This window comes from Lissotriton vulgaris, chromosome 10, assembly GCF_964263255.1.
Source record: "Lissotriton vulgaris chromosome 10, aLisVul1.2, whole genome shotgun sequence".
Lineage (NCBI taxonomy): Eukaryota > Metazoa > Chordata > Amphibia > Caudata > Salamandridae > Lissotriton > Lissotriton vulgaris.
The window spans coordinates 998,862,758-998,883,303 of record NC_141698.1 but is presented as its reverse complement, the minus strand read 5'-3'; the positions used below and the strand labels follow the sequence as shown (position 1 = coordinate 998,883,303).

Sequence of the window (20,546 nt, the reverse complement as noted above, 5' to 3'; positions counted from 1 at the left end):
GAAGTATTTTGCCACCATGGGCTTATGAGGGGGACTTAAGATTGGGCCTTGAAAAGATTTTATAAAAGCCAAAAGTTAGAGAGATGGCTTTGGATTTACTTATGACCGTATGTGCAGTGAAGGTGCTTCTTGCGTCAGAAGTTATCTCAAGATATTTGTTTTGTGGTTTGACTGTTAAACTAACCCTTTCCATCAGCCAAACTTGCGGTGTTTTTATTGTCTTGCTGAATTTCACTGCTTTAGTTTTTTTGTAATTAATTAGTAGTTTATGCCGCTCATTGAAGCTTGAGAATGCATCTGGAAGCAGTTGCAGACCTAAGTGTGGGCGGGGGGGTCATGTTCCTCAAGAGCAAGTTGCCTGCATATCACATGTGAGGGAGAAGAAGGCTCTAGAGGTTTGATGGGTGAGCTTTTATAAGGTCTAATTCTGTGGACAAGATTGAAAGATAAATATGAAAAAATAAAGGGGTCACAATGCACCCTTGTTTCACTCCAGTATTGTATATATTTCCTGTGAAAGTTTTGAGCCGTCGCCCAATTCGACACACGGCCAGGTTTCAGTTTAAAGAAGTTCGAAGACTTTCATGATTTTTCAACATTATCCCAAGGTTGGTGATTTTTTCCCATAAGGATTTCGGGGGACCCTGTCGAATGCTTTCTTGAAGTCAATAAAAAAGGTGTATGAAGTCGATATTGAGTCAAAGGCTTTCTTGAAGCAAAAGGTCAGAGCTGCTAGGTTGGATAAAGTTCCTGGCCTGTGCGAAATCCTACTTGATTCCATGGGATAAGCACCAGATTGTTCACCCTTTATTGGAGCTCTTGCAATGCTAGGTTTGCATAGTACTTTGAGTCGATATCAAGCAGGGTTATTAGGCGATAGTTTGCTGGATCACTTCTGTCTCCCCCGTTGAAGATTAGGTAGATTACTGATCCATGCCAGAAACCTGAAAGTGCTTGCTGAAAGTTCATGGCACTGAAGAAAAGGCAAAACAATTTTGCCCGTAGTTTGGGATTCGATTTGAACAGGGCAGAGTGAAGTCCATTTGGCCCTGGGGCACCATTGGTTCGACTCCTCCGTATTATTGTTTCTAATTGTTTTAACTTCATTTCAGCTTGTTCCCTCTTTTGCTGCTTCATCCCAGATGTTTCCATAACCATTCCTGTGTCCTGGAGTGGCAGCCCCTTTCATTCTGTCTTATCCTCATCGAGGTCCTGTAAGTCGGCTGTCTTGCTGGATGGATCTAAGTCAGGAGGCAGCAGCAGACTTTGTTGGGGCCCTTCCGCTATGATTGCTAAAGGCTCTTCTTGACTTGTTGAATAATGGATTTGCAGGTATTGAGACTAAACCTCCTAGCTTATGTTTGCCTCATAGACTACACTGTTGTCATTATTTAGCCCGTGAATTATTTTCCAAAATGCTCTAGAGTCTCTAGATTTGAACCAGCAGTATTCCTAGTGTAATGCCCTTTTTGCTGAGATGATGTGTTTTGACATCCAAGGATTGGTTCTCGGTTTGATAGTTAGCAGTAATGTAAATATTTTCTTTCTACCAGGCCTTATTATCAGAATTCTGCAGTACTGCTCCCATCACTGAGAGCATTGGACATTGTGATGGGGTATTCACTTAATTAATTTGTGCCATCTGATAAAATGTCCTCCTTCTGTTGTGCTTTCCAGCGCAGCCGCTTTAGGTTTATTCAATTGTGGGCCGGATAAAATGTTAGCTAAAGCATGAGCATCAGGCTGGGCGTTGACTCCAAATATCTGTGGTTATGGTCTCTTTCTTCACGCTCTTCGATTTTTAAAGCCTGCAATGTACTAAAAAAAAGCCAGTGAGGCTGCCGTTTAATCTGTCACAGTGAAGAACTTTTTTGAGGTGTGAGTCCTAGCTGTGAGTGTGTCTCCTGTGACTCTCCCATTGAGAATCCGTAGCCTTGATGCTATTAAGCTTGAGACAAGCTGTAAGCCCTTGTGGGCACTATGTCTAAATGGGGACACTGCAGTTGTGGAATGTTCCATATTTCATCTTGTGCCTGGAGATTAACATCATTTATGTGAGGAATAAGAAGGTTAGGGTTAAAACCCCTAGAAATTTGTATGAACTGTGCATAGTGGGCTGATTTCAGATTCATGAGCGTTTCCAAAATCGAGACCTCTGCCAACTTTGACGTCCGTTCTGGGTTAATATAGACATTCAGTAATATTAGTAGATGTTTCACCTTATGCACCCAGCCCTCTATTTTCATTGACAAGAGCCCATTCTCTTGACGGGACACTGGTTTGACTTGGAGGTTTAGTTGTAGTGAAATATATTGTGCTAGGCCTCTTTTTGGGCGACCCTGGTTACTGTCTTGTAGCGATCTTCAAAATCTTCTGCACCCCACCAGGGACACTAAATGTTCAGCCCATGTCTCCTACAGCAGTATCACTTAGACTGGCTTAAGATATTCCAGCAGTTCTGGGTTTTGTACCATATTTTTTTCCTGCTATGTCCATGAACATATTAAGAGTGGGATTGCCATCCATCCGATATTATTGATGGCCTGCTTCTTGAAGGCTGCTGCTTTTCTCATTCATAATTCCCTTTTTTCAGACCGTACTGAGGGGAGCCAGGACCAGTTAACTTATGTTGATGCACTTGCTCTTGCTCCCTGAGATACAACCGAAGTCAATGTAAGTGGTCAGAATTTGAGGCTGCAGAATAGATCTTGAGGAACCAATGGGATTTCTAAGTATGGGAAAAGGGGGATGGGGTGACTACATCTTGCCAGTCCACTTGTCATAATCAATAGTTTGCCTTGATATTGGGTTCCTCAAGGTTGGAATTCGTGCATCATGTAAATGTAAATTGATACTTGTATAGCGCACTACTCACCCGCAAGGGTCTCAAGGCGCTTGTACGAATACCGCTGTGGAACCCATCCTGGCTTTCCCTGTGAGGCTTCCACTCCTGGGGACCCCCAAGGTGGAGGCCAGGCATCCTTAGCGTTGTGGGGGGCGTTGTGGAGATTAAGCAAGCTATTGCCCAGAGTTGCAGAGTGGGACTCCATGATTGGAATAGGCACCGAGGCGAGAATTATCGGGTCTGTGGAATTTTTGAGCCCAAGACCCGCCAAGGCAGGGAATTGAACCCTGGTCCCGGGCTAGACCTCGACCAGGGTCTGCCGCTCTAACCATTGAGCCACACTTCTCCACATCATATGCAGTACGTTTTGAAATTTTCTCTGGGAGTGGTGCCTCCAGAGACTCCGGAGTGGTTTCTTGAGGAGTTGGGTAGCCGTTATCATTATACGGTGAGATCTCAATTCCCCATTCCCAAAAAGTTTATTTTTCTCCTAGCACTTTTTGGGCTACGTCGAATAAAGCCATCGTAATAAAGTAGTTTCTGTCATTAGAGATCCCCTGGGTTTTCAAATAATACTGAGGGGGTATCTGATGATTTAACATTTTCAAGAGACTTTATGTTCTTGAAGAGTATCATCAGATTGCCACTTTTTAGTATATCATTTGAACCTAATAAAGCATACTGGGGCACCAGCAGAACTTTGTTGTCTATTTATGTTGGCTGCAGCCCTTCAATGACATTGGTCATCTCGTTGGGTTCTGGACAGTGATCAGAAAGTGCAGTTTTTGCTTTGAATATTCTGCGCGCCTGTGTGCCCCTGTCTGCAAGTTCCTGGGGGCGAATGCGCTGATGCTGAGGGTGCACTTACCCTCGGTGACCTTGCTAGTGCCCCGCTGGGGCTTTATGTGGCTATTGGTAGGTTGAAACACTTGGCCGTGCTTGGTTTTTGATGAAGATTGGGATTAACTTCCCCCTTGTGCCCTTTATCTTCTGTGCGGCTGCTCTTGTATCATGTTTCTGTCGTTTATGGGCTCTGTCTTTGACAGGGTGCTGCTGTGGCTTCCAGCCTTTTTGATTTGACTAGGAGCTTTAGCGCCTTAAATTGCATTTTCTGTTCTTTGGGGTGCATTGCCTTGTGGGCTTTTAACCAGGCCTTGTTGAAGTGGGCCTTGTTGACCTATTGCTGGGACTACCTCAATTCGTGGCTGCACTGGTACATGTAGGGGAGTGTAGGAAGGACAGATGTCACGTGTGTTTGCTTGCGTGAAGGTTGCAGAGGAGGCCAGATGGATTGATGGGTTCGCAACGGACTCCTGTGCTTCTATAATATTTCTGGAGAGTAAGGAAAGCAAAAATGAAGCACATTTTTTGGGTAATTCTTATGTGTGATGGAAACATAGATTTTAACAGGCTCAAAACAAATCAAGACCGTTTAAATGGTGATGCACAAATAATAAATATTCACTGAAACCCAATTTCCACACATTATCATTTGTGTGCAATATAGTTTTATAAGTATTTTTGTATGTTTATGCAAATGTATTGGCCATTTCAATGGAAAAGGTACTGTTTGTAAATGACAATACATTACCACATAATGCTTTACTTACATTACAATCTCTCAAGTCTCATCTCCACTAAAGCTAGGTGGGTCATGAAAGTTTGTTGTTTGTAAAATACGGCAGTGGTTCTAAAACGTTTGGGAAGCACTAGTCTAATGTTTTCTGTTGTGGTTGAACGGACTGTAAGTATACTGTACTAAATACGGAGTACTGAATAATAGCATTGTTGGATGATAGCGCTTTTGGCACCTCAAGGGTTGCCTACTGCTGGCCTTATTGGGAGTGTATTAGATGTGTTAGCCTACTACTGGACTTATTGGAAGTGTATTGGATGTGCTAGTTAGCCTACTATTGAGCTTACTGGGCGTGTGTTGGGTGTGTTTCGATTATAATATGTCTAGTGTGTGCTTTTAGGTGATTGCATGTTTCTCACCGAATCAGCTGCTGTGTAGAATGCCAGCGAATGCCAGTCTAAAATATCCTGTGTAATGTTGGGCTGCCCTGTGCAAGAAAAGCAACTATTACAACCAGTGCAAGCTTTACAGTCTTAAAGACATGGGTGTAGGCTACTTTCTTATCCAAAGCAAAGGAGGCTCTCTCCCATTCTTTGATTTTAGATCATTAGTGTAACAGCTTCCTCTCAGGCTTGCCACATACGCAAGCTTTTACCCCGCATGCCGTTACAACACAGTTTATTTCCCCGACTTTCTTTCGGGGGTGCGCTGGAGATTGAAATCTTATAATTTACTATTTCAACTCCAGCCATTACTGGAGTTAAATCCAACACCCTATACCCCCTACAGCAAGCCATTAAAATGTAATGGCATGCAGGGTAAGATCTAACAGGGTGGGTTCTCTTCAATTCCACCTATTGTGAGACGTGCATGCGGAGCTGTCCCCCTCTTCCTCCAGCACAGTAAATACTTGTATGGATGTTTTGTAATCGTAACTGCGCCAAAGCAGGCGTATACAATTCATGCAACCCAGAATCAAATAACTGCTGCATAGAGCAGGGGCAAAAATAGACGCTACTGGGTTTATGGGCTGGTTGAGAACTTTTGTATTTCGTCAGCTGTCGTTTTGTGTAGGGTTTAGCTTCTCTTAATGTTGGGTTGTCTTGTCTATGAATAACTAACTGGTGTTTATATTTTTTTACTTTGTCACAGGTGTTGAAGATGCATTCAGTTTCACTTCCAAAGTTATGACGGTTTCTCTGCACAAGTTTTCTCCGGGATTTTTCCCAGGCAGGTGATCCCTTACTTGATTAACATGTTTCTGTCTATGCATATTTTGTAGCTGCTCAACTTTTATGCAGAACGTTCAGTGATGTTGTAAACTTATTTAGTATTAAAACTGCCCCCCCTAAAAGAAAATGTGTTACATCCGCCAGAATGGCTTAGATGAGGTAACTTCTTTTAATGTTTTCCAAATGGAGACTATTGTTGGTCACTTGGCAACAAATGTACTTGTTTTGATTCCTCTTTCACAACCCCACCTCAACCTATTGTCACTGGGGTTACATGGTAGGGGCTCTGTCCACGCTTCACAAAAGCCAAGACTGTCCTGATCCACGGATAAGGAAACGTGGGGTTCCTGGCATGTGAGGGTATTTCCGAGGCATCAAGGAAAGCTTGCATGCAAAATCCATTAAGACAGATCAGTCAGTTTCCCCTTTATTATCATCAGCATTGACAACAATTCTACTAATTCGAACGTTACCTCATTTAATTCGTTTTTGTAAGCTTTATTGACATGTAAGCTTCATGCACATCGTTAATTGCATACATGAAACATATTGAGAGATGTGCTCTTTAGCCAGTCGTATAGGCTCTTCACCAATCTTTTCTCTTAAGTATACTGGTTTTGTTGCATTTTATTTTAGCATGTGTCACCCATTGCCAAGTAGAATTGCATAATTCGTCCCCAAATCCTTTTCTATTTTTGCCATTACCCTATGTGGAGGGGAGGGGAAGCGCTTGGTCCCACATACAGAGACAGCACATTCTTTGTACTGTGGTCAAAATGCATTGTGAAAAAAATTATTTTACACACTCTCCCTCGCTGGCTGCTGTCGTAATCCTACTGTCTGCCTCAGTTATGTCCCCAAAGGTCCTGTATTCCTTCCTAGTTCACATAGTGACAGCAGTGTTGCAGCTTGTGGGCATGAAATGTGTCAGGATCCACAGCAGATCTTGGTTGTAGTCCAGTGTTTGTATTCCATGTTGGATGTTACCCCGTCCCTCAGCCTTCATATGGTCAACGTCCACAAGAGCAGCTTCTGCCCGTTCCTAAAATGCGTGCCTATAATAAATTAGTTAAGCGTGTTAATGTAACTGCAACTAGCATTATATTATTTTATACCTTTATATACACAAAGATTTCCAACGGTGCAACAATACACCAGACAATAAAGTAAGAGTTATTGTATCAGCCTCCACCAGTAACTCATACAGTAGTTGTTTCCCAACTCGCCTGGACGGGCAGACCTTAGGCCATTTTTAAGTTCAGTTTGCCTCTAAGCCTGTGGATTCACAGTGGCAGATAGACATATGTCAAGTGGGAATCTGCCAGGGTAGCAGACGGGCAGGGATCCCGGCAGAAGATTCATGTGATCATAGAACCCGCATACACCAGGCCACAGCTTCATTGCTCCTCTGTGATGCTCCTTTCAGCAGTTCAGTTTGTGTGATCCCAGCCGTATTGACAAGTATGTTTGTAAAGAGTGCCAAATGTTCTTTGGTCAGCGGCTTGGCGGTAAGGTAGCAAAATATATTTCTACTTTGTCATTGCAATATGTGAGATCTGTTAACCAGATATTAGTGTAGGGTACCCATTCTCCCCCACATTCAAGCCATCTGCCTTTTGGCCAATAGCAGTGCTATGGGGACGAATCTCTTAACTGTTGCCGGTAGTTGTTCTGAATATCCCAAGAGGGCCATCTTTGGGTCGGGGTTATTTGGACACTCACTCAAATATCTTTTCACAGAATTAAGTAATTCGAGGACATTGCCAGGCAAGGCGGAGAAAATCGGCATTCGTTGCAAAGCAGCTTGCACAATTGGCAATAATCACAGTGCTATGTGTTAGAATTTTAAGCAGGATGCTGTAGGACTGGTGTAAAAAAAAAATTGTGTAAGCTGAAGATTAGGGGACACCATGCCTATTTGTTTACAGCTACGTAGGCATTCTTTCTCAGTGATTGTGTGTCCCGTGGCAGTTTCCCATTTAGTTTTGGTGGTTGGGACAGTCATTGAGGCGTCTGCTTGTATTGCGGCATACAACTTGCTGGGCAAGTGTATGTTAGGTGGAAGCATAAGGAGCAGAGAGAGTGTAAGGCTGTCCACGTTGAGCCCCCAGGCCTGTGTAATGACCCCTGTTCATCGCAGGTAGTTAGTACTTCACCTCAGGTGTATGAATCCAGAAGCCATATAGAAGAAGTCTGATCCACCTAACTCAAGTCAGAATCGTATGGTATTGTATAAATTATAGAAGGCCCATGTCACACTGAAGAACTTCTTGGAATGAGTCAAAATGAAAGTTAAATGGCATAAGTGCCAACTTGGCCATTCAAGAGGCAGAATCTAATTTAAACAAGCATTTACAATGCAACAGTTTTGCCTTTGCAAAAGTTAGAGCTATTGGCATTGTAAATGACAACATTTTTATTTATGTGTTGGTTTTGAAAACAGATAAATAAATGGCATTGTCATTTACATTGCCAATAGCTTAATCTCTCGCAAATGTGAGACCTATTGTACCCTACTGGACGAGATCAGCAGACAGCAATTACTTGCAGATGAGTTCTATAACACAACAGTGACACTGCTAAATCCAGCGCTTCACAACAACTAACACAAGTTATACCGGTAATGAAAATCAGGCGGAGGCCAATATACAAGCACTATGCTATGTATGCTATAACCTTTGGACCCCTCTTGAGGCGAAATAGCCGGGAGGTAGTTGGACTGCACATTCATTTGTGATTTATTGCTGAAAACGAGCATTTTTAAAACGGTGTGTTTTAATTCACCCACCTTGTTTGCACTAGCCTAATCATTGCACTAAATAGAACGTGAGCCTGCACTTAGTCGGTGACAGCCGATTTTCGGGCTGAATACCGATCTCTTACCTGCAAGGTCTCAAAATACAGCAGACATCTTGGGTAGGGGCGTGAGCCTAACAGCGCTCTAGCCACCACTACTTAAGGAGCCCCAAGGTAAAGAACGCGAGATTCTTTGTATGCTATAACCTTTGGACCCCTCTTGAGGCGAAATAGCCGGGAGGTGGTTGGACTGCACATTCATTTGTGATTTATTGCTGAAAACGAGCATTTTTAAAACGGCGTGTTTTAATTCACCCACCTTGTTTGCACTAGCCTAATCATTGCACTAAATAGAACGTGAGCCTGCACTTAGTCGGTGACAGCCGATTTTCGGGCTGAATACCGATCTCTCACCTGCAAGGTCTCAAAATACGGCGGACATCTTGGGTAGGGGCGTGAGCCTAACAGCGCTCTAGCCACCACTACTTAAGGAGCCCCAAGGTAAAGAACGCGAGATTCTTTGTATGCTATAACCTTTGGACCCCTCTTGAGGCGAAATAGCCGGGAGGTAGTTGGACTGCACATTCATTTGTGATTTATTGCTGAAAACGAGCATTTTTAAAACGGCGTGTTTTAATTCACCCACCTTGTTTGCACTAGCCTAATCATTGCACTAAATAGAACCTGAGCCTGCACTTAGTCGGTGACAGCCGATTTTCGGACTGAATACCGATCTCTCACCTGCAAGGTCTCAAAATACGGCGGACATCTTGGGTAGGGGCGTGAGCCTAACAGCGCTCTAGCCACCACTACTTAAGGACACGTAAACTCTCCGCGATAGCGGACGCGATTTGTGGACGCGCCTGCATCAGCGCCGGAGTCACGCCTGAGTCAGCCCGTCTGCGCCTCGGACGTGCCCAGCGGCCATGACTCCTACTCCCCAGCTAAATTTACCGGTATGTGTTAAAAACCAGACAATTAGCGATACTATTGCTTCCCCTTATATAAAATATAGTGCAAAGCAGCTTTTAGCTTTATGAACATCTAGACAACCAGATTGCTGTCTCTTAGACCTAAGCAGACATCATAACATCTGTTACGGCTGTTCACTGACAACGAATGCTGTTAGAATTAAAAGGCTTGAGACCCAAACCAATGCTACATGCATTAAATCCAACTCTAAAGTATTCACCTTCTTCAGCTTGAACTGTCGTTCTCTGCCCAGACATAAAATCGAAATTTTTAATTTCCTACTGGACGAAGCCCCTGATGCATTGTTCATCACTGAAACCTGGCTCCATGCAAGCTCTGGACCGGATGTGGCCATGGCCCTCCCAGACTCATATGCGATTATACGCCTTGACAGAATAAATAAAACTGGAGGAGGCATAGCTGTTATTTTTAGTCTATACCTGTGAGTTTATAAACCTCCCATGTCCTGGGTGTGAAGACGCCACCTTCAAAATTATACTGTCACCTAATTTCACCTTTTCCGGTGCCCTTATCTACCGTCCACCTGGTGCTGCTTCAAATTGGCTAAATAACATTTCGGAACTTCTAGGCCCTTTCATTATGAATACTACCAATTTTACAGTTATTGGTGATCTGAATCTTCATCTGGATAACGAGCATTGCTCCAAGGCCACTGAACTTATTGATGACTTCATGTCCCTCAATCTAAGTCTTAAAAATTCTGGCCCTACCCATACTGCAGGTCACTTACTGGACCCAATTTTTTCTAATATTCAGAATTTAAACACCTTCCCAGCTCTACCTATCCCTTGGTCAGACCACTTTCCCATTACATTTTCCTTTCAAATGCCAACATCCAATATCCCTCCTATGGCGTGGCCCGCCATGGTGAGAAAATGGAAAAAGCTAGATATTAACATTCTTAATACCTTGCTAGAAGACACGATACCATGCACCATTTCAGGAGTAAAAAATCTATCAATCTCTGTCCAATCATGGCTTTTAACAGCCATTGACTCCTGCCTTCCTCAGACTAAGCTAAAAGGCATTAACCAACGTCCACCCGCTCCGTGGTTCAATGACTCTCTAAAGCATGAAAAAACCAAATGTAAGAACGCTGAGCGTCAATGGAGAAAGTCCTACTCCGTTAAAGCTAAAAATGAATACAAAAATCAATTAAATCAATACCAAAAGCTATGCAGTAGAGCAAAAGCCAACTTTGTCTGCTCAAAAATTACTGCAGCTTTAAATCAAGCTAAAACACTTTTCAAAACAGTCAAAGAGCTAGCCGGCTCAAATACCTCACCAACTCCACCTGATCTAAATAAAACTCAATGCAATCAACTTGCCGCATTTTTTGTCGACAAAGTTGATAAAATTTATCAGGCTATCCAACTTAATCAGGACAATCATGAGGAAGATCATTATGACGGTAGTGATGCTAACAGATCAGACAGTGAAGACACCAATTTTGCCACCCCTTCTGATAAAACCTCCACCCCTTCCCTGAGTGCTTGGCCAACACTCAATGTTGACACTGTCACCGAACTTCTAAGTACGATAAAATCAGGTTCGCCAAAAGACCCGCTACCCTGTTCCATCTTAAAATTACTTAGTAAGAAAGCCTTATCTACCATCACAGACCTTCTAAATAAATCCTTGCAAGAAGAATGTGTCCCACAGGAATGGAAGCATGCCATGATCCATCCCCTTCTAAAAAAAGCTAATGCTGACCCGAAGGTACCCGCAAACTTCCGACCAATATCTCTCCTACCTATTTTTGCAAAAATTCTAGAAAAACATGTCCACCGCTGTCTTTCAAATTATATAACGAAACATGACCTGTTACCTCCCCATCAATCTGGCTTCCGAGCAGGTTTTTCAACAGAAACCACTCTCCTAGGTGTAACAGAAAATATTCGTTTAATGATAGACAAGGGTGAAACAGTGGCACTGGTGCTTTTAGACCTCAGTGCCGCATTTGACACTGTTTCACATGCGTTACTAATAAAAACTCTTCGTTCAATGGGCATCTGTGGCCCTGCTTTAAATTGGATCACATCCTTACTCGAAAATAGAACGTTTCAAATTTTCTCAAATTCTGCGCACTCTGATACCTATACCTTTAAACATGGAGTCCCTCAAGGCTCAATTTTAAGTCCACTACTTTTTAATTTATATATGAGCCCTCTTGCTAAAATAGCTAAGGATACTGGACTAATAATGTTCTCCAATGCTGATGACTCTCAGCATCTCTTTTCCCTGCCACCAACAGGCAATAATGACCCTACCATCCTGAGAACAGGGCTTACAAAAATCGCTGGATGGATGAAAAATAATTTCCTAAAATTAAACGGTGAAAAAACCGAATTTATAATCCTAGGAAAAAACAAAGAACTCTGGGGACCTCAACACTGGCCCCCGGAAATGGGCTCTCCTCCTACTCCAACTAACCAGGCCCGAAACCTTGGCTTTGTTGTTGATGACACACTCAGTATGCACCAGCAGGCCATTAAAACATCAGCCACCTGCTTTGTCATCTTGAAATGGCTAAAGAAAATCTGCTGGATGCTACCAGATCACACTAAAAGAACTGTCATTAACGCCCTAATAACATCCAGATTGGACTATGCCAATGTACTATACTTAGGGTCCAACAAAGCCACAGTCCGCAAACTACAAACTGTGCAGAATGCTGCTGCAAGACTGTTAAGTAAAATTCCTATCCATGCACCCACTACCAAACTCATACGTGAATTGCACTGGTTAAAAATTGAGAATAGAATCAAATTTAAATCACTATGCTTTATGCATAAAATCTCAGCAAACAAAGCTCCTAAATATCTGCAAAGTCTGGTACAACGTTACCATCCATCCAGGACGCTGAGATCTGCAACAGCGAACAAATTTGCTGTGCCCAAAATAAGACTATCACGCATGGGAGGCAGATCCTTTGCTTACCTTGGTCCCTCCCTGTGGAACTCCATGCCACAAGCTATGCGCTCAGAGGTTAATTATATCAGATTCAGAAAAGCCATAAAAACCTGGCTGTTCAACATCTAAGTCAGTTGTCCAACTCTCTTCACTGAATCATAAGCGCCGGGAAACCCTTTGTTGGGTAGCTGTTTGCGCTATAAGAAACTAAACAAATAAATAAATAAATAATCACCGTGTCGCGTGATCGCCATCGCACAAGAGAAAAGATCAGGTGTACACAACTATACAAAGCGAACGCAAACACGGGCAGAGCAAAGGACTTTAAACACCATTTGAAACACAGTCCTCCTTGAGCAACTAACAAAGTCGGAACTGCTTGGAGGTAGAAGCCACCGCTCTCCTCTGTCCCACTCAAACATGGGTAACGACATTAATGGGCACTGCAAAGCACACACACCAAATGAATCAAGCGATTTCACCCATGAACTATTGGATTGACATTCAGTTTACAAAAAAAAAAAACAAGCCACCCCACAATATATTTCGACACCAGCATGAAGAGATCAGCTTACATGGTGACTTGCATCCAGGAGCCCAGCTCGGCGTCTATATTCAACATCTGAATCATTATGCGACTTCCCTTCCGAGACATGCTCCAGAGTGAATTAGAAAGTCTAAGGACGGCTCGATGAGCTGATCGTGGTGAGTTAGCAGCATTCAGTTGACCTCTCTCCAGCTCGGAGGATTCAGCACTTCCATGCAATCTTCAGCTATGCATCTGTGCCCTAAAATAAACTGGCCGCCGAAAACGTACCCACACGCACCACCTACCTCCCAGCCTCCCTTGTAAAGCAACATAGGATACGTTACGTACTTGTAAAACCCAAGCTGCTGTAGGAATAGAGGAACACTTGGTGAACTAGATAAAAAGTACTTACTAAGCCGCAGATCAAAGTTGGCGCATTGTTATTAGTGCACTCCATGTGACGCTCCTGGGAACAGATCCATCATTTATAATGTAAGTCAGTGCTCCGCTGCGTTCTTGGTCCTTTTATTCATCAAAAATTTACATCTGTATGGCTACAAATAATATGGTCACTATTCTATACACACACCCACAGTCACTGCATTACTTTAAACGATTCAACTACAGACATGGATCATCAATCCCAGCCGCAACTGTGCACAGCTCAGCACCTTGACTCTTCAAAAGAGTAAGTAGGTTGGGTAGGCTGGGCGTAAACTAGATGTGCACTTGATGGCCCAATGGAAAACATGTTCCACTTATAGTGACGCCATGCGCCTATTAAGCTTAGAAGCCGCTTTGTCTCCAGTAGGCTTTACGCTTACCTACACCACCCTTCAACAGATTACTATTATGCCTACACAGAGGTGTTAACAGGGTCACGCAAATCAACACATTGGCACGGCCAATAGCTCTCACGCACAACTGTGCAAACGTCATAGAGCTACGCATGGGAGTGTCCAGCTGTGATAATGTGTCTGCTACGGAGTAGTTACTGTGCACACATTGGTATGGTGGGGGGGGAGGCGAAGCGAGAACGGGACGGAGAAGAGCTGCGGGGAGGAGAGCTGCGGGCAGAGGGAAGGGGGGAGGCGAGAGCGGGGGGGCGAGGCAAGAGCGGAAAGGAGGAGGGCTGCGGGAAGGGGGACTTAGGGACGCTGGGAATGAAGCTCAAGTTTCTGGAGCCACGACTGACTATTATGTGACATCCCTCGGGTGAGATTGTGTGTGAAGTAGACACACAGCAATGCACCATTATTGAAGACACAAGTACACTGCCGGTCGCTTTAAAGCTATGTCGGCGCCACGCACGTCGGTACACGGAAATGACAGAAAACGTAAACAACAAAACAACAAAAACAGAAGACGGAAAGAATCCACGGACAGAATACACGGAGACGACTGGAAACGGAGGACGTACAAAGAAAATTATAACAAAATGCTGCTTACCTGCTCGGAAATAAAGTAATACATCCCGGCAACTTAAATCGCGCAGCCCACTCCTGCAAAAGAAACGATGGATGGAAGTGACAAAAACATGCCAAGAAGAAGAAAAAAAAAAACCACCCGCCCACCGCTGCATGACGTTCGCAAAGGGGCAGAGCGAGAAAAAATCACCGGAACGCCCACGAATCTGCTCCGAGAATTACTGACAGATCTCTCTTCCAATGGCTAGCCTCCATTTATGGAGCTAGCCAATGGAAGAGAGAGGCGGGTGAAAGCCCCTTACTGAAAAACTTAACATTTCGCCTGCGCGACACTGCTTGGGCAGTGAACTCCAGGCGAAACCTAAAAAGTATTCACACAGAAAGTTAACAGCATGGTGTGAAATTTCCACTAGTATGCAATCAGAGGGCTTGTTCAGAAGTGTAGCTTTTATATTGAAAAATAAGTTTCGCAGTATATGTAAAGTAGTAGTTCCACGCTGCAAGAAAGAAAACTGAAATGGCTGGACTTCAGGCCTTTTCAGTACCAAACCAACCTTGGAACATATGTTTTCCTGCTCTCCTACGAATATCCATTGTTTGGATTAAAAAAAACCTGAAAGGGCCATTTGCATAGTGTACAGATACTACACATGATGGCCCTAATTAGTGCACTGCTAAATGCATCTGATTTAGCTGTAGCCTGTAAGTTGGCATTTGTGATGTTGTTGAATACACCCTAAATAAATACACATAGAAGCAACAACAGAAAAGGCAGAAAGCAAATGATAATGTTGAAAATGGTCTTGTTGGCCTTGTCAGAAGAAAGCAAAAAAGTGTAAGTACCCTGTGTAAAGTAACTGAGTTATGGCACTCATGGTAAAGTGAATGGAACATTATGGAACAAGCAGCAGTGGGACCAATAGATCTAACTACTTTCACTCAGTGTTGAATAAATAAGATCCCAGGCCCTCTACGTAGTCAACTCTGAAAGCTGGGCAGTATTAGGAGCTGAAAGAGAAATGCCCACAGCCATGAGCCACTTCGAGAGAAGGGAGCGGAGAGAAAATAACATGCGAGCTTCCAGAAAGAAGGGTAAGCTATACATAAAAAGATTGTGAATTCATCCATTCCCAGATGGGAAACACTATGCTGAACAACAAAGACAACCTTTTAAACCATTGTGAAAAGTGTCAGTAATGACTCAATAGGAAGGCGGATCTTTATGCTAAAGTTGAGTACGACAGAAAGTTGTATATATTATAATAAAGCTCGTGGCATCAATACAACTCAACTGTCTGTGACAGATGGAAGTGGCATGAGGGGTTATTGGGGGATTGCGGGGGGGGGGGCAGGGTGACAGAAGATAATTCCAGTGGAAAGTAAGAGCTTGAACCTTCTTAGTATTGAAAGCAGTGAAAAGGATGCTGAATGGCAGACCACTGAGGAAGAAATGAGGCTGTGGGCTTGTGTTTTCATGTTATCACGGAGCACATAATGCAGAATATCACTGTAAAAATATGTGCTTCCTGATGTTATACTTAATTTGTGTGGCTCAACAACCCCCCCCCCCCCCCCCCCTAAAGGCCTCATGACCTGAAAAGGAAATGGAGTGTACATGGTGGATAATAACGAGAGAAGAGAGAAGCTGTAAGTGTTTTCCCGAGGGTACAATAGGTATGTGAATTTGGAATCTTGTTTCTGAGCCAGGCGGTCAGTGCATAAAGGATCTCCCGCCCAGAGTAGCCTTCTTGTAACTACAACCCCCAATAGATTAGCATTAGAGGATCGTAAAGCCCCAATCGGCAACTTATTTCTTACACCTTGTACTACGAAAAAGTGGCACTACCCTAGGATAGAGATACAGGTGATGCAAGCCTATGTTCTCTGTAATACAAGTGACAGCTGCTCCTCTGACACCAAAAAAAGCGATAGGAGGGATCTAGGATTTGAGATACTGCACTCCATGGCAGGCAGAACCAAGCAAGAAGAGTATCAAGGGCCACCCAGAAAGGCTCTCAATGTGCTTCCAAAGGCCTGTTCCTGAGATGCTGTAAAACTAATGTGGACACAGTGATGATCAGGGTTTTAAATGGGAAAGTACGGTCCACTTCTGAGTACCTGCACTTCTCGGAATTTTTTAAAAGACTATAAATGGAACTGGAAAAGTAATATTGCTCTGGACAGAGTTTCATGCAACTTTCCATGGATGGTGACTAGTTGTCTCAGTCTGTTGGAGGTCGAGCTCTGTAGAAAATGGTGAACAGACCAACCTGCACCACTCCAGGTTGGTGGTATATGGTAAGAGAAAAAAGGAATCTAGTGACCAATGAAGGCACACCTTATACCTTGTGTGAGTTGTGACCACTCTCATGTCCGAGGATCATCATCTCCGTCGTGATTTGGAAGTGTTTTGGGTGAAGAACTCCGCTTATGGCTCTGCATGGTGACCAGTGCAGGCTTGTTTAGGCCATTCTACAATGCTCTGTGCTGGTGGCAGCAATACAGGCCGATCTCTGGGTCAGAGGGTAGTTCTCTTGGAAATCTACGTACCTCGCTCCGTTGTTGCCCTAGGTGACCTCAGGGAGTAAATGCTCTTCCAATCAGAATTCATGAGATGTTCATTAATACCCTGGCGCGGTCTTCATTCCTTAAACTTAGGGAGTCTTTGTGGTTTAATCGTGCGGGGGAAGCCATAGCTTGAATATGGAAAGCTTATTGACCAATTCCATCTTTTTTTCTGCTTTACTCGGTGCCTTCGAGTCTGTAGATAATCAGTTTTATAAAAAGCAATAGTCCAGCTCCAACCAAAAATATCTCTGCTTCGGGTCAGCCATCCTGCCAGGCACAGGAGGAAGCTTTGGCTTGGGTACAGTTGTAGGGCAGGAACAGAAATGAGTGTGTTCCTTTAATTGTGCTGTATCCTTATCTGTGCTTCCTTTCCTATTGTTTCTTTGTCTCCTGTGTCACTTCTACGCATTGCTGTGATGGGTTGTTTTGTTTCTCTGTACATTTCCGTTCCAAATATCACTTATTATTGGAGAGAGCCTCCTTTATATAAACACTTTCTCCTCTGGCTTTGGCCCTTAAATCATCACTCTAATATATTTTCCAAACTATTATGTCCCATTTAAAGATATTTATGACATGGTGATAAGTTGTTAACATCTTTTAGTTTGTTTGCTGTAATAACTGTGTGTGCCCTGATGTGTTTTGTATCAAGCAGGATGTCTCGCACATCAAGCTCTCTATGTTGCTTGGGTGACAAATGAACGCTTTGTTCCGTTGTTGTTTGCCTGGTCCTTGTACTTCTGTTTGTTTGTTTGCTTCAGCGGTGATTCCAGAAATAGTGTATGTGGATTCCAGAAAGCTAGGTCTCAACGTGAAACTGTAACATGAGCCAAATGTGCCGCAACATTAGGAGAATAATGATGAGCAGGAGACAAACATTATAACCACTTCCAACACAAATTGTGGGGTGACACTTTAGCATCTAGAGTTGTGAGTCGAGGCCTTGGTGCGCTTAGTCTTTGGACTGTGGGTTTCTTGTTAATAGCTTTGACGGTGTTGGCGGAGCTTGTAGTTCAGGGGGTGGGAAATTTGGAAATAACTTAAGGATATTCTGGAGTAGCATATGCAGGGAGTAGGAATGAGGTAACTGAGTCATATGTATCAAACAAATGGTGCGAATCGGTGATTTCAACCTTTTGCACATGTAAAATTGTCTTTCAAGATGTATGAAAGGCTTTTTAGTCGCAATTTTAGGTAATCGCAAAAATAGTGATTACCTAGAATTGCGACTACAAATATGGAATGGCAATTTTCGGTTCCCTTAGCACATGTACCAAGCATTTTCTAAATGCAAACTGTGTATTTATGAAAATGCTATTTACCATAGACCTCAAGTCGATGGTAACCATGTGCACATTTTAATTTTTTTAAATTCATACAAATGCATTTTTCAAACTGCCATGTAGCGCACACATGCCCCTAGAGCATGTGTGTGCTTTACATGCGCACAATTCTTTTTGGGGGGTGCTTTGATTGCTCCTGAAATCCTTCTAGCCCTGCCACCTATGCATGCATCCTCCATGGCTGGACTGCACAGAGTGGCGGGGGACCCTAGCTGCAGATGGCACGCCGCTGCGGCGGTGCTGTGACCCGCAGTATGGCAGAGGCTGGCAACAGTGGGCCCCATGGTTGGAGCCGGTTTGCTCTTGTTCCTGGGCAGTGCAGGGCCTCCCCCGGCCACACTCCATCACCCATGGGCCTCGCTAGGCTGCTACAGCTTGATCTAGCTTGCATGGCTTGTGCGTGCTCAACGGGCCCCCTCTTCTCCTGGTGTGTGCCCTGACCACCAACACGTATCCAGGTATACAAGACCATACTTCTCGTGCATGGCACCCAGCTTGCCAGGAGAGAAGGAGCCATCCACCATGCCCTACACTGAGAAGTGGCACATGGCTAATTGGTCGAAACACCCGCAGCTGGGGGTGAAGACTTGGGCTGTAGGACTAGACAATGGAGACACCCCTAGCATTGATGATCATAGAGCAAACTGGTGTTACCCTTCCCCCGACAAGTGCTTTTTAGCACCAACTCCTTCGCCCCTGACTGGGCCCTAGAGCCACCTTGCCTTCCTGTGTGGCTGTGATAGATGAGTCTCGTCTAAGACAAAGTCTGCGTGACAGAGGAAAAATGTGTAACAATTCCGTGCCTGGTAACACGAGACAGAGACATTAAAGGTGCCTTTAAGGATGCCACCTCCTGTAGTTCCGCCTTGCCTTGGGCCAGACGGTGCTAGAGACTCAGCCTTGACTCTTTGATGACTGCCCCCGGTGGCCCAGTGCATTGTGGTGGACATTGCTAACTACACAACCAGACTGCTCATGTTGTGGTAGCCAGACGTGCTTACTTTTGGTGTGGCCAGTGACAGCAAGTGGGCCCACTGCTAATTTAGCTGGGCTCATTACTGTGCCCAGATATCAGAAGACTTCTCCAAGTCTGCCCACAGGAAATTAGTCATCAACTTTTTGGCACAGCAAACCTTTTTGCTAGGTCTGGAAAGGTGGAGAGGGGCTAAGGCTCTGGAGCCTCAAGCACAATCCTCCTACCCAACTTAGAGATGGTACTGCATTCACCAGCTAGCCTTGAAGGGAGTGCTACTTAGAGAGATTGAACCTCTCTGTCAACACAAGCTGCCTACTGCTTGCTGCACTGAGGTGTACTGGTACAAATGTCATACAGATCATGCTGCGGATATTGCCTTTTCCCATCCTGCTGGGGGATAGTGGCAGCAAGCGGGCCTGACAACGACTGGCTGTTTATCATTGCTGCTCTGAGAAGCCCCTTCTCACTCAGCTATTCTGCTGTCAGCCACTTTGTTCCGGTCTATACACACTTTCCCCAACTAATTCCTGTGGTAAACATGAGAAGGCTGAAGCCTGCGAAGTCCAGCACCCAGTCGTCCGTGGACTGTTAAGACCCTTCAGTAATGGAACCCTTTGGATCCAACCCGGATAAGCTTGACACTATCCTAGAAGCTAAAGGGACAACCAGAGTCTCTCTTGAGGTGAAGAATGATACCTTCACCATCAACGTTAGTTTGTTATGAGATTACCAAAAGAGGTTGGCAAAAATCATTACCCAGCCAGAGAAGGCATTACAAGAACTAACAACCTCAGACGTCAAACCTACAGCAACAGATCCAGAAACATATAGACTGGGTACGTTTCCTTGAGGGTAGAGCAGAGGATTCTGAGGGTACTCCTGGCGAAGCAACATGGGGTGTGCCTGAAGACTTCCAGGGGCAGGATGCTGTGGAGTTTCTGGAGAATTGAATAAAACGTTTTGTAGCAGCCCACAAACTCTCCCTGTTTTATTCTACTAAGAAAGCCCATCATGTTCTGACTTGCCAGCCCCCTTCTGGCACCCACCTGGGGCCTATTGTTACCTAACTGCTACACTTCAGGGATCGCAACAAGAAATTAAATGATGCACGACAAGTAGGACGTTTCGAAATTGAAAACCACCAGAACGGCTAGGAATTTCATTGCAGGTGGACATAACCCACAAATGGGAGACTCAGAGAACTAGGTGCCAACACACTGCCTCACGGTAAGGCCTGGTGGCCCTCTGCCTCCAGAAGCAACTTCTGCGTGAGTACATGCCAGAGACAGCAGAGGTTTGGCGCTAGAGACTGCTGCCTCCTTTCAAGATCCATCTGCATCACCGGCCT

The 20,546-nt window shown here is 44.2% G+C and overlaps 1 protein-coding gene across 2 annotated transcripts in view; it reads left to right on the top strand.

Annotated features, from left to right (window-relative positions):
• The window catches only part of HDAC8 (histone deacetylase 8), a 673,568-nt gene that overhangs the window by 247,846 nt on the left and 405,176 nt on the right, over positions 1-20,546 (top strand). For both annotated transcript variants that reach the window (XR_015300718.1, XM_086942007.1), the window contains exon 6: positions 5,574-5,651. Coding sequence is in view for 1 of the 2 variants with exons in the window: in XM_086942007.1 (XP_086798133.1) it covers positions 5,574-5,651 (78 nt within the window). In the remaining variant the exon portion in view is untranslated. The remainder of the gene's footprint in view (positions 1-5,573; positions 5,652-20,546) is intronic.